Here is an 18,581-nt window from a genome sequence, read left to right as displayed (position 1 = left end):
CTACATCATACATAACCTGCTTTGTATTTCAGCAGGAGGCACTGGTAGAATGTAACCAATTATTAATCAGTTGCTCAGTCAAGTGCAATACTGAAAAGTGTTGTGGTATTAGAATAATCTCATTTTAGAAAAAATACCACAGCCATATTCAATATTAAATACTACTTGTTCAAGTAATGGAAAATCATTGAGAATATCCTGGGCAATCTAAGGGATTTTGCTGGCAAATGGCCAATTCACTTAAGTGGGCCCCATGGCTTTTCAAAAAAAATGTGTACGAAACAGGAGACTACAAGAAAATTATCACCACATTTGCTATGTCCACCAGAATGAGGCAAAGTACCAATTCTTGTTAATCTCCCTTTGAATAATGCATACATTAGCAAATCTGAATTTTTAACTCAACAAAAACAAGAACTGAAAATGAGGACACTGGACAAAAGGAGCTATTGCTGCTATTATTTGGAGCACTGAACCTTGATTATTCCACATTCAACACAGCCCTTTCAATGAATGTTCTGGAAACAATTATAAATTAATAGTTTTAAAACCAATTATGTAGAAATTTATGTAAATGCAATTGCAGTATATATATATATATATATATATATATATATATATAGAGATCAAGATCAAATAGGGCAAATACAAATAAATGATCAAACTTCAGACTGTTGAGTCTGTCCATACAAAGTTATTTGATGGGGAAATTGATATCTTTAGTAAAGAAAATAATTTCTTACGGTTATGTTGTTTTGGGATTAAACCAGATTACCGGAATTCCACTTCCACATTAAGTACATTAGCCCAAACCTGACCTATCAAACGATACTAGTCAATCTTTAAATACTGCATATAGATTTGATAAATTTATAGCAATTCAAACCTAAACACTGCTAGGAGAATAAATGTAAAAGGATGACCACTGAGCACTTTGCTTGGCTACCCAAGCAAATTTCCATCAACATGATCTGAACCCAAGGATACAAGGACGGTTTTATCTCATCGAAGCACATTCCTGGATGAGAATTCATCCTGCTGCTGGCGGGTTGCTGATTTAACAAAGTAACATTGAAGATTAACCTGGTAACTTCACATTTCTATACTTTTGGGTCTTTGGAATTAACTTTTAAATATTTCTCCAATTTCTAAAATAGAAGGTGGGATTAGGAGATTGAGAAATAAAAGTATTTGCAGTGTCTATGCTGAAACACTGAGAATAAGGGGGAGAAATAGATAAAATATAAAATTGAAAAACTGGGTTAAAAGGGAGGGCAGTAAGCAAGTATTTAACACTATTTTAATAGGAATGATTAATATTACAGTAAAAAAGCTACTCTTGTCATTCCACAGCTGGATTACTGCAATATTAGTGTTTTCTTCAGCAAACTGACTGGCTAGAAAGCCTGGAATTAAAGTCAAGAAGCTCATTCACAAAAGCTTTCCAATTCTTTATGGAAGAATCTAATCTTTGTCCATTCTCCTCTCCTCCCCAATAAAACCTCCACCCCAGGGAATCAAGTACGTTTATAATTCTGTCCAACTTGTTGTAATACTGTAACTTTTATTCCTTACGTTTGAACACTGAAGATATTTAAATCCAGATAACTCCAGGAGTTTTGTTAGTCATTTTCAAAGTGAGAAAAAAACCTGGTCTGAAAATATTGTATTCCTGGTTAGGCAGTATCTGACCTGAAGAAAATGTCCGTTTAGTTCAGAAGCAAGTTAAGCACATTTTGGAATCGACTGCAGGTACTGAGCACAGAAATTTCTTTTGGTTTAAACCGATGAAGAACATGCAAATACATTTCTCTTCACAATACAAATACCAGTAGCTTCTAGCAGCAGCCATGGAGTTGTTTTCTAAAAACCTGAGCAAACTGTTTTTTTACTATTTATGCACTAGCAATTAAAGGAAGTCCATTGCATGCAAGTTTATGAATGTTGCACATGTAGAAAAGGGCCATGCAAGTTGATGGGACCTTTATTTAGTGAAGAGCTTAGTTAACTAGCATATTACATGGTTTGTATATATGTAGTTATGAAAAACTAAACAACACGCTTCTGTCCAATCACACTTTTCAAGCTGTGCAAAATTAAGGAATGTATAAAATGCATTGTCATGCAAAGTTAAAAAGAAATCCACAAATGCATTGCAAAGCAAAATGCAGCTAAGTTCCATGCCATAATCCCACTCATGCACACACGCACACAAAGCCTGTCTTTTTCAGTGCATTAGTCATCTCATTCATCTCACGCAACTTAAAAAGCAAGCAGAAAAAAATCAGTCAAACACTCTGCTTTTTCTCCCTTTTTTGTGTAGCAAAAAAATGTAACCAAGGGAAACCTAGAAATACAAAAAGCTGTCATGGCTTTTAAATTACTTAAAATTACTCGCTGTATATTTTATTCTGGCCTTGCAGCCTCCAAAGTTGTGCTGCGCTCCACACTCTGACCAGCAGAGTTGTTGTTTCCCTGGGGGAGGGTATGTCCCATCTAAAAGAAATCTAACCATCATGGGATAATTATCAGGCAGTCAATGTATTATAAAAGACTCACGCATAACAAAGGTCAAGTGTACCAGCTTTTGTTTTCCACATTCACAGTACATACTAATAAAAATAAAAAAAAGATTTACAACAAAATACACATAAGGGGGAAAGGGGCAGAATTTAATGTAAAAGGATTTATTTACACAAAGGAGTATAGAAAGCAACATAAAGTGGAACAAATTAAAGAAAACGGATCCATTTCATTTCGTACTCCTGCAGCTTTTATGGCACAAAGGGCCACCAGTGTGCCAATTTTGTTTCATATATTCCAGATTGAAATTTTGATCTATCCTGCTTAAGACTCAGTACAGGACAATAAGCATCTCACGAGATCATGCTTTGAACAAAAATATTACCAATCAAGTCGGATTAAAAACACTAAATAAAGCAAACCTGTCTCTTAACACTTGTACAATGTCCTTACATGCCATCTAATTATGCAGCCCTCAATTGTCCTACTACATAATTCTTTTATTTCTGGAGGTTCTATTAATTTCAATAGTATATAACCATGCAGAAAGCACATCACATTGACAGCACAGAGGCAACAGATTTGCATGGAGATTTCAGCTTTCCACATTGTGCAGGTTACACACAATACAATAACAATCTTAACCCTACTGGATCCTAAAGATATTTCAAATCCTTACGAACTGTTATACCTATGAATAACCTTAACAGAAATTAAAATCCTATATGAAAAACCTCGGGGTATTTTACACAAAGTCTATTTAGTAATATTGTTGAGCTGCAACACTAAAAAAAATTCTAGTGGGAAAGAAACCTTACCATTTCCACTCTCTATGATGCACACATGCTAGACCAATGCCCCACTAAAACAAAGCAACCTTACTGTTAACCACAGTGAACCAAATACATGCCTGTACCTTAAATCGAACATGTACACTACAAAGATTTACTGTAGTTCTTCATTTAGAAAAAAAAATCTGAACACTGGCATTACAACCCAATTACTTATACTATCTGGTGTTTTTTTTAATGCAAAACTAAAGATATGTCAAACTTTAACTGATATGCACGTACCACTCAGTGAAAAAATAAGCTATTTAGGGTTTTGAGCCATTTAGCCTTGTTACCAATCACTAGTCATTCATTATGACTGATATTGTTACTTCATCAGAAACTCACATCTTAATGTCTATGATTTTACTTAGATGTTCACTATTAATCTTGGAAACAAGCTGCACTTTTGAATTGCGCTAACATTGTCATTTTTGTAGCTCTCCTAAATTCATGCAAATGCCTATTAATCCCCGAGTGTTTTCTTAATTCTTACCTTCAGCCTTAGTCTGTATGTAAAACCCCCATGTCTCTGGCTGCCAACTTTTAACCTAATGATTATGATTTTCTCTCTGCACTTAAACCCACTTTTGAAGCCTATATTCCTGCATTTGTTGCGTTTTCCCTTAGTCAGAAACATGATGTTTTTGGGTCAGATGTCTTCCTTTGTTTCTTCTCTTCTGGTGTAAAGCTCTAAAAAGAAGAGACAAATGTCCATCGAAAAAGACTTCAGGGTTCAACTTTCCCCAATGTCGACTGAACAGTGCGACGGCTAAACACCTCCCTCCCACCCGTCCCAGTAGGGTTGGGATTGTACTATATGTCCCACTGGTTTACCCTTCCCCCCCCGTAAAGGGTAACTTTTTCCCTGGGTGCAGAGTCTCCCTATGGACTTCCCAGCTTGAAAGACCTGTAGAGACAAAGAAATATGTTTTACATGTTTGACCAAAAAACATCAAAGTATTTCACAGGAGCGCTATCAAACGAATCTGACAGAGCCCCATAATACAATATTAGGCCAAAGGCAGGTTTTCATTCTAATATAGGGTAGAGAGGAGGAAGAGTTTCTAAAGTGATCTCAAGCGAATTTTCCTGATCTGTAGTTTCTAGTTCAATGAGGAAGGAAGTAGTGCTGGATTTGGTTCTGGGACATGAGGTGAGTCAAGTAGATCAAGTGTCAGCAAGGCAAAACTTAAGGAATCATAGTATTATAAGGATGAGATTAGTTATGGAAAAGGATAAGGAGCAATCTACTGGCAATATACTTAAATGGAGAAGACCATTTTCAGTGGGTTGAGAACATATCTCTCCTGGGTAAACTGGAATCAAAGATTCATAGGCTGGCTGTAATAAAAAAGAGGGTAGCCTTCAAAGAGACGGTTCAAAAAAAGCTTAGAAACATCATCATGAGGGGAGAAAAGAGAGTTTGAGCAATCAAAGCCGAGCTCCCTGATGACAAGAGAATCATACTGAATATAGTAAGTTCAGATGGGAAGTGAAAAAGGAAATAAAAAGTGCAAAGAGAGAGCAGGAGAGGAGACTGGCAGCTAACATGAAAGGGAATCCAGAAGACCTCTACAGGCATATAATAATAAAAGGGTATTAAGAAGAGGGTTGGACTGAGTAGGGACCAAAAATATAAAAAAGGCCCACACATGAAGGCAAAGGTGTTAAACAAGTACCAAGGATGCTACCACAATCAGTGAAAGATGAGGTTGTTGAGATTCTGGATGGGCTAAAAATTGAGAAAAGAGGTATAGAAAGGATGCTTATACTTAAAGTCACTTGGACCAGATGGGATGCTTCTGAGGATACGGAGGGAAGTAAAGGCAGAAATTGTGGAGGTATTGGCCATATTCTTCCAATACTCCTTAAGATAAGGGGATGGTGCTAGAGGATTGGAGAATTGCAAAGATTACACCGTTGTTCAAAAGAGGACATAAGGATAAACTCAATACGTAAAGTCATTTAACCTTGGTGGCGGCAAAGTTTTTAGAAATGATAATCTGGGACAAAGTTAATAGTGGTAATGTCGCAGGATTAGTAATTCAGAGACTCAGCATAATGCTCTGGGGACAAGAGTTAAAATCCCACCATGGCAGCTGATGAAATTTAAATTTGATTCATCAATAAATCTGGAATATAAAGCAAGTCTCAGTAATGGTGACCATGACATTGTTGTAAAATCCCATCTGGTTCACTAAAGTCCTTTAAGGAAGGAAGTCTGCCATCCTTACCTGGTCTGACCTACATGTGACTTCAGACCCTTAGTAATGTGGTCGACTTTTAGCTGCCCTCTGAAATGGCCAAGCAAGCCACTCAGTTCAAGGGCCATTAGGGATGGGCAACAAATGTCAGCCTTGCCAGTGACACCAGCATCTCATCAGAATTAAGGAAAGTAATAATTAAGGAAAGTCAGCATATATTAGTGGAGCGCGACTTGCCTTTAACAAACTTGATTGAATTTTTTGAAGAGATAAAAGGGGGCTTTGTTGAGGTTAATGCAGTTGATGTGGTGTATATGGAATTACAAAAGGGTATTGATCAAATGCCACCTAATGGGCTTCAACTTTGCTGGCAAGCCTATGGAATAAAAGGGACAGCAGTCACATGCATTTAATTTTTTTTAATTCGTTCACAGGGTGTGGGTTTCATTGGCTGGGCCAGCATTTATTGCCCATCCTTTGAGAAGGTGGTGGTGAGCCGTCTTCTTGAACCGCTGCAGTCCATGTGGTGTAGATACACCCACAGTGCTGTTAGGAAGGATGGGAATTCCAGGAATTTGACCCAGCGAAAGTGAAGGAACGGGAATACATTTCCAAGTCAGGATGGTGAGTGACTTGGAGGGGAACTTCCAGGTGGTGGTGTTCCTTTCTATCTGCTGCCCTTGTCCTTCTATATGGTAGTGGTCGTGGGTTTGGAAGGTGCCGTTTAATGAGCCTTGGTGAATTCCTGCAGTGCATCTTGTAGATGGTACACACTACTGCTACTGTGCGCTCGTGGTGGAGGGAGTGAATGTTTGTGGGTGTGGTGCCAATCCAGCGGACTGCTTTGACCTGGATGGTGTCAAGTTTTTTGTATGTTGTGGGAGCTGCACTCACCCAGGCAAGTGGGGAGTATTCCATCACACTTTTGACTTATGCCTTGTAGATGATGGACTGGCTTTGGGGAGTCAGGAGGTGAGTTATTCGTCGCAGGATTCCTGGGACAAGTAACTCACTAAGGCACGGGAAGCAGAGTTGTGGTGAACGGTTGTTTCCCGAACTGGAGGAAGGGATAGCATGGTGTCCATACTAGGATCACTGCTTTTCTTGATATTTATTAATCACTTAGACCTGGGTGTACATGGAACAATTTGAAAATTGGCATATGACACAAAACTTGGAAGTATTGTGAACTGTGAGGAGAACAGTGATAGACTTCAAGAGGTGTGGCTAGAAATTGAGAGGGGAATGTGCAATAAGACCTGGGTGTCCTTGTACACCAGTCGCTGAAGGTAAGCATGCAGGTGCAGCAGGCGGTAAAGAAGGCAAATGGTATGTTGGCCTTCATAGCCAGAGGGTTTGAGTACAGGAACAGGGATGTCCTGCTGCAATTGTACAGGGCCTTGGTGGCACCTGGATTATTGTGTGCAGTTTTGGTCTCCTTATCTGAGGAAGGATGTACTTGCTATAGAGGGAGTGCAGCTAAGGTTTACCCGACTGATTCCTGGGATGGCAGGACTGACATATGAGGAGAGATCGAGTCGATTAGGATTATAGTTGCTGGAGTTCAGAAGAATGAGGGGGGATCTCATAGAAACCTATTAAATTCTAACAGGAGTAGATAGGGTAAGATGCAGGAAGGATGTTCCCAACGGTGGGGGAGTCCAGAACCAGGGGTCACAGTCTGAGGATATGGGGTAGAGACCATTTAGGACTGAGATGAGGAGAAATTTCTTCACCCAGAGAGTGGCAAGCCTGTAGAATTCGTTATCACAGAAAGTAGTGGAGACCAAAACATTGTATGTTTTCAAGAAGGAGTTAGATATAGTTCTTGGGGCGAAAAGGATCAAAGGGTATGGGGAGAAAGCGGGAGCAGACTATTGAGTTGGATGAACAGCCATGATCATAATGAATGGCGGACCAGGCTCGAAGGGCAGAATGGGCTACTCCTGCTCCTAGTTTCTATGACACAGGTAAAATTTAAACGCAGTGATAATTTTTGGTAAGAGGAATGAAAAGCACTAAAAGCTAAAGGACACAATTTTAAAGGGGGTGCAGGAATGGAGAGATCTGGGTGTATATGTGCTCAAACTGTTGAAGGTGGCAGGACTGGGTGAAAACATGTTAAAAAGGCAAATGGGAACTTGGGCTTTATAAACAGAGGCAGAGTACAAAAACAAGAAAGTTATGACGAACGCTTATAAAAACACTGATTTGATCTCGCCTTGAGTTATGTGCCCAATTCTGGGCACTGCAATTTAGTGAGGAGTTAAAGCGGAAAAAACTTATGAGAATAGTTCCGGGAATTAAAGATTTCAGTTGCGTCATTAAACTAGGGAAGCTAGGGTTGTTCTCCTTCAGGAAAAGGTTGAGAGGATGTGTTAGGAGCATGGGAGATCCAGACTGGAGAGACCAAACGCAGACTGGGTGACCGCTTTGCAGAACACCTTCGGTCTGTCCGCAAGCATTACCCAGAACTCCGTCGCTTGCCATTTCAACACTCCACCCGGCTCTCATGCCCACATGTCTGTCCTTAGCCTGCTGCATTGTTACAGTGGAGATCAACGCAAACTGAAGGAACAGCACCTCATCTTCCAACTAGGCACTTTACAGCCTTCTGGTCTGAATATTGAGTTCAACAATTTTAGGTCACGAACTCTCTCCTCCATCCCCACCCCCTTTCCAATCCCACCCACCCCCCTTTCCAATAATTTATATAGATTTTTCTTTTCCCACGTATTTCCATTATTTTTAAATGTATTTCCATCCATTGTTTTATCTCTACCTCTTAGCCTTTTTCGATTCCTTCAGTCCACCCCCCACTAGGGCTATCTGTACCTTGCTTGTCTGGATTTCTACCCTTAATTAGCACATTCCTTAGATAATATCACCACCTTCAACAACCTCTTTGTCCTTTTGTCTGTGACATCTTTTGGCTATCTCCACCTATCACTGGCCCTCTATCCAGCTCTACTTGTCCCACCTTCCCTTAAACCAGCTTATATTTCACCTCTCTTCTATTCTTACTTAGTTCTGTTGGAGAGTCATACAGACTCGAAACGTTAACTGTGTTCCTCTCCGCAGATGCTGACAGACCTGCTGAGTTTTTCCAGGTATTTTTATTTTCGTTTTGGATAAAAAGGAACTGTTTTCATTGGCAGAAGGGTTGAGATCAGCAGACACAGATTTGAAGTTGTTGGGAAAATAATCACAGGTTACATGATCAGGAAGTCACAACCTGAAAAAGGTGGTAGAGGCAGACTCAACTGTGGCTTTCAAAAGGGAATTGGATAATTGGAAGGGAAGAAATTTTCAGGGCTACAGGGAAAGGCCGGGGGTTAGACTAGCTAAATCATTCTTGCAGACAGCCGGCATGGGCTTGACAGTCCAGATGGCCTACTTCTGTGCTGTAAACATTCTATGATTCTCTGGAATGTGTTAGTGAAGAGAAGAGGGAGGTAGAGAAGCAGAGGGATTTAAGGAGGGAATTCGAGAGCTTAGGGCCTTGGCAGTTGAAGACACGATTGTCAATGGCGGAACAATTAAAATCAGGGATAATCATGAGGTCAGAATTGGAGGAGGCAGATATTTCAGAGGGAACTAGGACAGAAGTACAGTAGGAGGGAGTGAGGGCATGAAGGAATTTGAAAACATGGGTATGATTTTTTTTTTAAAAAGAATGTTGCTTAACTGGAAACCACTGCAGGTCAGCATGCACTGGGGTGATGGATGAACGGGACTTAGTATGAGTTAGGACAGAGGAGATGTAGTTTTGGCACAGGCATCAAAGTTTTGAATGACCTTAAATTTACAAAGGGTAGAAAGTAGGAGGCCACCCAGGACTACTTTAGAGTAGTTAAATCTAGACTTAACATAGGCATGGATGCGGACTTCAGCAGTAGCTGAGGTGAGGCAGTAATGAAGTTGAGCAATGTTATGGCTCATGGGTGGCCTTAGGTGATGGCATGCTTGTGTGGTCGGAAGCTCATCTCATTCAAAACAAAACGCTTTGGAAATTACCACGAGTATGGGTTGACAACAGCGTACACAGCTAGACTCCATAATACGCTGCAAGGCGCTCCTTCAAGGGAGGTGGGAACTGGTCTGAAAAGCGGGTCCAATTCTCATCCCCAATCTGATTTTTAAAACCATGAAGGATCTGAAATGAAGTACAAAGATTGTATTTTAAGCTAATAGGTTTAAAATATGCATGATCAATTTCAGTAATTTAAATATGCATTGTATAATCAAGAATTTTCATGTACCACCCAATTAAACTGAATAATCTACAGTTACTGAATACTAGTTAAAATATTCATTATAATTTTATAACTTAGGTTCCACAAATTAACATTTGCAGATCGGTGATAAGTTTAATCTTCAAAATAATGTAAGGATTTCTCTCTTGCAAAGTACCAAAACAAATCATTATAGCTTGGCTATTCATAACTTACCTCTATTGCTTTACTTATTCTCCCAACAGGTTTCCGACCACTTAAGTTTATATAGAAGAGATGCTAAACATTTGCAACTTCAATATATAACACTATATATAACGAGTATGGTAACACAGTGCTTATGTTATAGGACTACTTTATTGGTGACCTGGAAACATGGGTTCAAATCCCACAAATGCAGCTGGGGGGATTTACATTCAGTGAATTAAAACAATCTGGGATAAAAAGCTGGTATCAGTAATGGTGACTAAGGAACTACCAGAGTGTTGTTAAAAACCCAGCTGATCAACTATGTCCTTTCAAAAGGACCTTACTTGGTCTGGCCTATATTTGACTCCAAACCCTGTAACTCTCTCTGCCCTCTGAAATAGCCTAGCAAGCTAAACAGTAGTATCAAATAAAATCAAACAGACTACCCAGCAATGACCTGGGCACCAAACAGGACAAAAGCACAAATACCCAATTGCAAAGCAACAGAAGCAACTAAGAAACAGCTCAACAGTGATTACTCTCAGAATCAAATTTTTCTGCCAACATAGAGTCAACTGTCACCATCCTGGGGTATGTCCTATCTCATTTGCAGGCCACACCCAGGTGTTGGCACAGTGGTACACAGTTGGATGGGAGCAGTCCTGGAGTCCTCATTATTGACTCGACTCCATAAAGTCTCACGACAGCAGGTCAAAGATGGGCAAGGTGACCGCCTGCTAAGGGACACAACTACTGCTCTCTCTCGACTGTTGAACCAATATTCCAAGTTGAACACCACTTTGAACAAGCACCAAGGGCAGCAAAGGTACAGAATGCACAATGGCTTAGGGAGTTCAATGCCCACAACCAGATGTGGCTTGGAAACACTACCACTGACCAAGCTGGCTGAGTCCTGAGGAACGTAGCTACCAGATTGGGCCAAGAGGCATAGAGTCATAATGGCAAAGGCAGAAGCGATTTTGTCCGTTTAGTCCATGTTGGCTCTTTGTAGAGCAATCTGATCAGTTCCATTCCCCTGCTCTATTCCTGTAGCCCTGCAAGTTTATTTCCTTCAAGTGCCCATCACTTGTCTTCTGAGATCATTGGTCGTCTCTGCTTCCACCACCCTTGCTCCAGGTCATCACTGCTGCGTGTAAAAATTTTTCCTCACATTGCCTCTGTCCAAAACCTCGTGACTCCTGGTTTTTATACCATCAGCTAATGGGGGCCTTTCTGCATTACCCTACCAAGATCTGTGTCATAATCTTGTACGCCTCTATCAAATTTCCCCTCAATCTCCTCTGCTCCAAGAAGGACAACACAGGCTTCTCCAACCTAACCTTGTATTTAAAGTCCTTCATCCCTGGAGCCATTCTGGTAAATTTCCTCTTCGGCCTCTCAAGGACCCTCACATGCAGGGCCAGGGAGAGAAACCATGGGTGCTGGTGCTTCTGTTTCCAGGCCCCATGTTTCCCACCCCTCTTTAACACCCCTTCCCCCCTCAATCATGCATGATATTTTTCTCCTTTCAAGGTTCACCAATCAATTCACTAAACAATCATAGAAATGTCCTAGTAAAATAATAATGCCGGTTGTTTATATCTGGTTACAAATATATCCGATATAGAAACAGCATGGGTCACTAATATTAAGGGCAGCAACGATATAATTCAGTGAAGCTTGTTTGCCAGATAGGTGATCCCACCATGACTATTAAACAAACCAGAGTGTACAAATTTTACTTTAGCATCATCGTGCAACACAGTTAATTTGACAGAAAAATGTCCCATTAGTTATTTATAACACTGTATTTTGCACATTGCACATATTTAGGAGAAAGATTCAATACTTGCAACGCAGATGAATTGCACAAGATCTTTTCCATTCTGTAGAAGACGATGACTACTTTATTTTTATTAATTATTTCATACAAAGGTTGTAATTGGATTCTATTTTATCAGTAATCTCATGGGGTAAGGAGATCAAATGACTCCCGAGCAACCAAGTGAAATGACTGAACCACACAGGACTTCACTGTCAGTGAGAAGCGTTGAGAGTCCTTAAGAGTCTCTGTGCAACACAACTTTTCAGAGGCCAAAGGACAAAGGCTGATAATTCACAATTGTATGTGTTTTCTTGATCAGCAAATTGAAGACTCTGCTGCTTGCTGCTTCTCAGTCTAATATATTATCAATTATCCACTACGCAGCACAACTTCATCACGATATTCTAATATCCCAAAAAACTCAAAAGCGCCAAGATAAAGTGTGATAATAGGCAAGTAGACAAAAGGACAAGATTCAAGTTGATGGAAAAGATTTGAGAATCATGTGCTCTGTAAAACGTGTTACTGATTCCTATGAGCCCATTACACACTCACATCCTGGCAATTTCACTCTACGAAACTTTCTCACAATAAACTTTGATTAGCAACAAACTAAGCAGAAGTCCAGCCATGATTCCACACTCTGCTCACAAGATCATTATGGATGACAAAAGCCATCTAGCCCAGCACATCTCATCACTGACATACATATTAGGAGCAGGAACAAGCCCCTCAAGCCTGCTCTGCCATTTGATTAACATTGCCTACATTAGACCAGTGACTTCGACTCAAAAGTACTAAATCGGCTGTAAAGTGATTTAGGATATAGTGAAAGGTGCTGCATATTAGCTTTTGTCTTTCTTTCATTACATTTGAATGGAGTAGACCATATGACAAAGTAGCAGAAATTAGGCCATTCGGCCCATCGAGTCTGCTCCGCCATTCAAGCATGGCTGTTAAATTTCTCAACCCCATTCTCCTGCCTTCTCCCCTTAACCTTTGATCCCCTTACCAATCAAGAACCTATCTATCTCGGTCTTAAATACACTCAATGACCTGGCCTCCACAACCTTCTGTGGCAATGAATTCCATAGATTCGCCAGTCTCTGGCTAAAGAAGTTTCTCCTCATCTCTGTTCTAAAAGGTCTTCCCTTTACTCTGAGGCTGTGCCCTTGGGCCCAAGTCTCTCCTACTAATGGAAACATCTTCCCCACGTCCACTTTATCCAGGCCTTTCAGTATTCTGTAAGTTTCAATCAGATCCCCCTCATCCTTCTAAACTCCATCGAGTATAGACCCAGAGTCCTCAAACATTCCTCATATGTTAAGCCTTTCATTCCGGGGATCGTTCTCGTGAACATCCTCTGGACCCTCTCCAGGGCCAGAACATCATTCCTGAGATACGGGGCCCAAAATTGCTCACAATATTCTAAATGTGGTCTGACCAGAGCCATATAAAGCCTCAGCAGCACATCCCTGCTTTTATATTCTAGTCCTCTCGAAATAAATGCCAACATTGCATTTGCCTTCCTAACTACCGACTCAACCTGCAAGTTAACCTTAAGAGAATCTTGGACTAGGACTCCCAAGTCCCTTTGCACTCCAGATTTCTGAATTCTCTCCCCATTTAGAAAATAGTCTATGCCTCTATTCTTCCTACCAAAGTGCATGACCTCACATTTCCACACGTTGTATTCCATCTGAAACTTCTTTGCCCATTCTCCTAACCTGTCCAAAACCTGCTGCAGCCTCCCCGCCTCCTCAATACTACCTGTCCCTCCACCTATCTTTGTATCATCTGCAAACTTAGCCAGGATGCCCACAGTTCCTTCATTTAGATCATTAACGTATAAAGTGAAAAATTGTGGTCCCAACACTGACCCCTGCGGAACTCCACTAGTCACCAGCCGCCAACCTGAGAAGGACTCCCTTATCCCCACTCTCTGCCTCCTGCCAGACAGCCAATCTTCTATCCGTGCTAGTACCTTGCCTCTAACACCATGGGCTCTTATCTTAGGCAGACTGACTGTAGCAATGGTGAAACTGGAGGCCCAATGCTGATTCTATAAAGATAATCAATCTCAGAGCAATCAGCTGATGTTAGGAAAATGGCTACAAAGAAATCACTACATTTACAAAACAATTCAACTCTGTAGCGAATACAACCATACCATTCTGACTTCTCTGGTACCAACTCACAATATATCACAAATAGCATCTACCCCTTTTATCCTAACGACACTATCCCCAGGACTGTCAATAAGGCATCTATCAGCAGCTCAGGAAAAATGCAGATTGAAAAATTCCAATCAACAGTTCAAAGAATGAGACATGGTACAAAAATTCAGTACAACCTGAACTCTAGAACTGGGTTGGTTCCCCTTCCCGCAGAAGCTGTCATACAAATTGTGTTGTACACAATTAATTTCCAGCCTATTTGGGGTGAACCGAGGATGGAGTGGAGATTTGTAAAAATCTTTCTTTAAGCACTCCCCTAGTGACAAATAGGGATTTCATTCCCAGACTTTGCAAGAGTATTAAATGGATGATAGTGAGTCAACACCCTATTTTGCATCACTCCTGATTTTTAGTTTTGTACCATTTACTTTGATGAGGCCCAAGATTCTCAAGCCTCTGGTACATCAATGCAACATATCATCAGAATTGTGCCTACCTATTTTAGGGCATAATGTAAATTTAGAACGTTATTTATATGTTGATTGTACAAATTCATTCAATAGAGAACTTTGCGAAGTGCACAGCATTTAATTTTGTGGTACTAATTAAAAGTGACCCCCTCCTACCCCTCACCCATCATCCCCCCTACCACTCTCCCACCTCCACCACTCCTTACCCCCCTTCACTTCCCCACTTTGTCACAAACCTCCACCCCACTATCACCACCATTCCCCCATCCCGCTACCACCCCTCATTCTGCTAGTCTGCAGATGGTGAAAGAAGCAAAATGAGGGAATAAATCAACTGACCTCATCCTCACCAATCTACCTGTCGTAGGTGTATCTATCCATGACAGTACTTGCAGGATTGACCACTGCACATTCCTGTCTTCATACTGAAGACACCGTCCTTGCATAATATGACACTAATATGGTGTTAAATGCGGTTGTTACGATTTCCTAAGTGACTGATAACTTCTATGAGAGGAATCTCCATGGAGCCAACGAAAAGAACACCAATGAATAAGATTTCACTTGTTAAGACTTTTACTGTAACAAAGCAACAAAAATTAACACAATACTAACACTATAATAGGTGAAGGGTATTTCAAATAAAAATGTGAATTTCGATTCATGCAGTTACAAGCACTTGCCGATCAAATGTGGGGCTATGTGCAATCTCTCAGCATTTCCAACGTTGCCAACATGATCTCTCACTTGCCACTCAATTGCTCTGGCCCTCAAGTCACATTCACTACCAGCGGTATTCCATCTGATGCCCCTGGACAGGGTCAACACCAATAAGGCGCACGTCTATGAAACACACTCACTCAGGTCACAACAGTCCTGATGACACAGAATCCCCAGAGACTCCATTCTCCGATCCCTTAAAACAGTCTGGTGGGCTCTGACAACACAAACAGCAGCAATGGGTCCAATCCAATCTACAGCTCCCTTGCCCCTCCTGCCTTCAGCTCTCTGCTCTTTCCACATGGATAACACACAGAATAACAGTCTCTGCTCTATTCTAAGAGACCTGCTTTAATGTCAGGATCTGTTCAAAGACTACCAAACAGAAAACAATTTCATTTAGACAGAACCTTGCTTGTTTCCTCTTTGCATGAATTCTCAGTGCATTTTGAGCTACCAAACAGAAAACAGGCCGACCCAACCTCACTGCAATTAGCTTTCTATTCACCTTTTATTTTTTAGCTGTTTATCCCCTATGTCAACCTTCAGTCACATGGAAATTACTTGGAACCAAATGATGTCATAATCAGGAAACCAATTAACCCTCTTTCAGACTACTCCCCGGATCTTAAAGGGTCATTGAAAAAAAAACAGGTCTTCCTTTGCAAGAAAACTCCACATCCCACAAATATTTAAAAAAAAATACAAGATCACTGCTGTAGAAACTACTGAATCAAAGTTGATATTTTCTGAAAACTGTGAACACCCCACAAAAATTTTATTAACCTATCAAAAATCACAAACGAGTTTACTCATCTAGACACTATCAACTTTAGTGTCGTTAGCATGCTCCAACTGACCTATGCATTAATATGTCAAGATTACCTTGACTGCATCTACAAGCTTTTAGGGTAAACTTCCCTGGCTAAAATGTTTGTGTTACAACACATTTTTAAACCAATGAGAAAAACTTTAAAAATATGCAATTTCTCCTGACTGAATTTCAGTATTCTAGTACATCAAAATAAAACAAAAATGTTAATTTGTAGACATCAAATAATGCCAGATATTTAAGAAAAATGAAATGTTCATCATTCCTGTTTTTACTCTCGCTAAAGGAACCAAAACAAGCAATTTCCAGGGACAAAACAAAGAAACTTGTTACCTTGTAGAACATATCTCGAAGGTCATCCTTTGGACTAATCCAAGATGCAACTGCATCACAGAAAAAAATGAAGTCCTGGAAGAAAAAACACATTTGAACAATTCTGATATAAAGTGTCAAAAGAGATGCTAATATAAATCAAACACCTATCTAGAGATCATTGTTCATTGTTTGTCTTAAAGTTTTTGCACTAAAAAAATAAGTTATCTTAGAACTAGGTTAACAATATTCATGTTACTGACCTGAATAAACAAAAGCACATTTGAAACAGGGATTTAGTTAGATAATCATATTAGAAACACAAACATCAGGAACCAAATGGGTTTGCAGATGCACAGCACTAAAGTCACAATTTAATCTTGTTTCTCACCGCTGGAACACTAAGATACTAAATATAATCTCTAATGTTCATGCCCATGCTTCATACTGGGCATCATTTTGAAGTTGGTAAATTTAATGGTGAGTTATTTCTTTTCAGAAAGTATCACTTTAGGCATTAAAACTCCTTTTCACAGTTTTACCTCTCCTTTGCATTTTCCCAAAATGAGTTTAACTCAATAATAATCAAGCACAACTGAACTGAATACAATTCCTGATTTATTCTATTTTCATATAATTTTCATTTTTACTCAAATAAACCGATCACCTAAGATACGAGGCATGTAAGGAAACATCCAGATAAGTGATCACAACATAAGGTTTCAGATGAAGAATCATGAGGGCATACAAAAAACAAATAATAAATTGGAAAATGGCTGATTTTAAGGAAATGAGAAGAAACTAGGAAAAGTATACTAGAAATGACTGACTAACATGGAAATAAAACAGTAAGAAATATTTAAAACAGCGATCAATAAAGTTAACAAAATATATCCCACTAAAAAGCAAGAGCTGGTCAGTAATGGCACCCCATGGATGTATAAAAAAAAATGGTAAAATCGAGAAGGCATTCATTGTCAAAAAGGAGAACAAAACGATTTGTAAAAAATTAAAAATTAAGGCCAAGAGAAACTATAAAGTTAACAAGGAAGATAAAAAATCATTTTCTGTAGACGCACAAATAACAAAACTCAGGATATGGCTATGCCATGGAGCAATACACAATAAAGACACAGGCAACAACATTGAGATGGCAGAAATAATAAATAATTACTTTGCCTCGGTGTATATTAGGGAGACTAACATTGTGGACACGACACAAGAAGAGACGATCAAAATGTTTGGGATAGGAAGTGGGAATATTATCGATAAACTAGACAAACTTAGAGAAGATAAAATCCCTCGTCTAGATTGCATCCACACTTATTAAAAGTTTGGGAAGGTCCTTCTCAAACTACCTGCAGCTTCTGGTACAGTTCACGACAACATCCTCCTCTAATGCCTTTGCACTGTCTTCCATCTGGGTGGAACTGCCCTCAACTAGTTACATTCCTTCTTATCTACCCATAGGCAGAGAAATACCTGCAATGGCTTCTCTTCCACTCCCTCACCCTAACCTTTGGCATTCCCCAAGGATCTATCCTTGGCTACTATAGACATTCACAATTTATAGTTTGCAGAGAACTGCAGTGTCATTGCTCACTCTGCCTGTCCTTGAATGTTGCCAAAAACAAAACTCATATCACACCAAAACTGGTCAGCCAAATATTCCACCACCCTTATAGGTTGAAGGAGACACTCCAGAACATGTTGAACACTTCCCATACCTTGGCAGCCATATTTCAAAAGGTTACTTTTCCCCTTTCAAAAGAGAATCCAACAAAGGCTGGCTCAGACTTCTACAAACTGTTGTTAAGCACTCACTGCTATAAGGACCTCTGGAAGTCAACAAAATTCCTGACGTACAGAGTTTTTGTCGTCACCACACTCCTGTATTGCAGTGAGGCCAGAACTGGATATCAGTGACCCGTCAGTGCTTAGAGAAATTCCATCAGAAATGCTCAGCCTCCAGATTCAATGGGAGGACTGCTGAACAAACGCTTGTGTCCTTCTTGAAGCAAGCTCCACAAGCATTCAGATAAAACTTATGCAAGTTAACATCGATGGACAAGGCATCGAATCCAGATGACTGAAAAGCATCTCCTCCGACAGATCCTGTTTTCTGAACTTTCAAATGGTCAAGTTCCAGGGGAGGACAAAGAAAATACTTCAAAGACACTCTGAAGCTCTCCTTGAAGCACAGCAGCATTGATATTAATGACTGGAAGGGGCTTTCTCCAATTGTTCAAAATTGCGACAAC

General features: G+C 40.0%; 1 protein-coding gene across 5 annotated transcripts in view; it reads right to left on the bottom strand.

Moving 5' to 3' along the window:
- Positions 1–2,651: 2,651 nt before the first annotated feature.
- tnpo1 (transportin 1) overlaps positions 2,652–18,581 on the bottom strand; it is a 185,869-nt gene continuing 169,939 nt past the window's right edge. For 4 of the 5 annotated variants that reach the window (XM_041185762.1, XM_041185767.1, XM_041185768.1 and 1 more), the window contains 3 exons: positions 16,342–16,416; positions 9,578–9,716; positions 2,652–4,263 (listed from right to left, as the gene is read on the bottom strand). In XM_041185762.1, coding sequence (XP_041041696.1) covers positions 9,609–9,716; positions 16,342–16,416 — 183 coding nt within the window. In that variant the 3' untranslated portion in view covers positions 2,652–4,263; positions 9,578–9,608. The remainder of the gene's footprint in view (positions 4,264–9,577; positions 9,717–16,341; positions 16,417–18,581) is intronic. The other variant, XM_041185765.1, reaches the window with a different exon arrangement.

The sequence above is a fragment of the Carcharodon carcharias genome, chromosome 4, assembly GCF_017639515.1.
Source record: "Carcharodon carcharias isolate sCarCar2 chromosome 4, sCarCar2.pri, whole genome shotgun sequence".
NCBI classification, from domain to species: Eukaryota; Metazoa; Chordata; class Chondrichthyes; order Lamniformes; family Lamnidae; genus Carcharodon; species Carcharodon carcharias.
The sequence above is the reverse complement of the archived record's forward strand: the minus strand, read 5'-3'. Positions and strand labels throughout refer to the sequence as shown.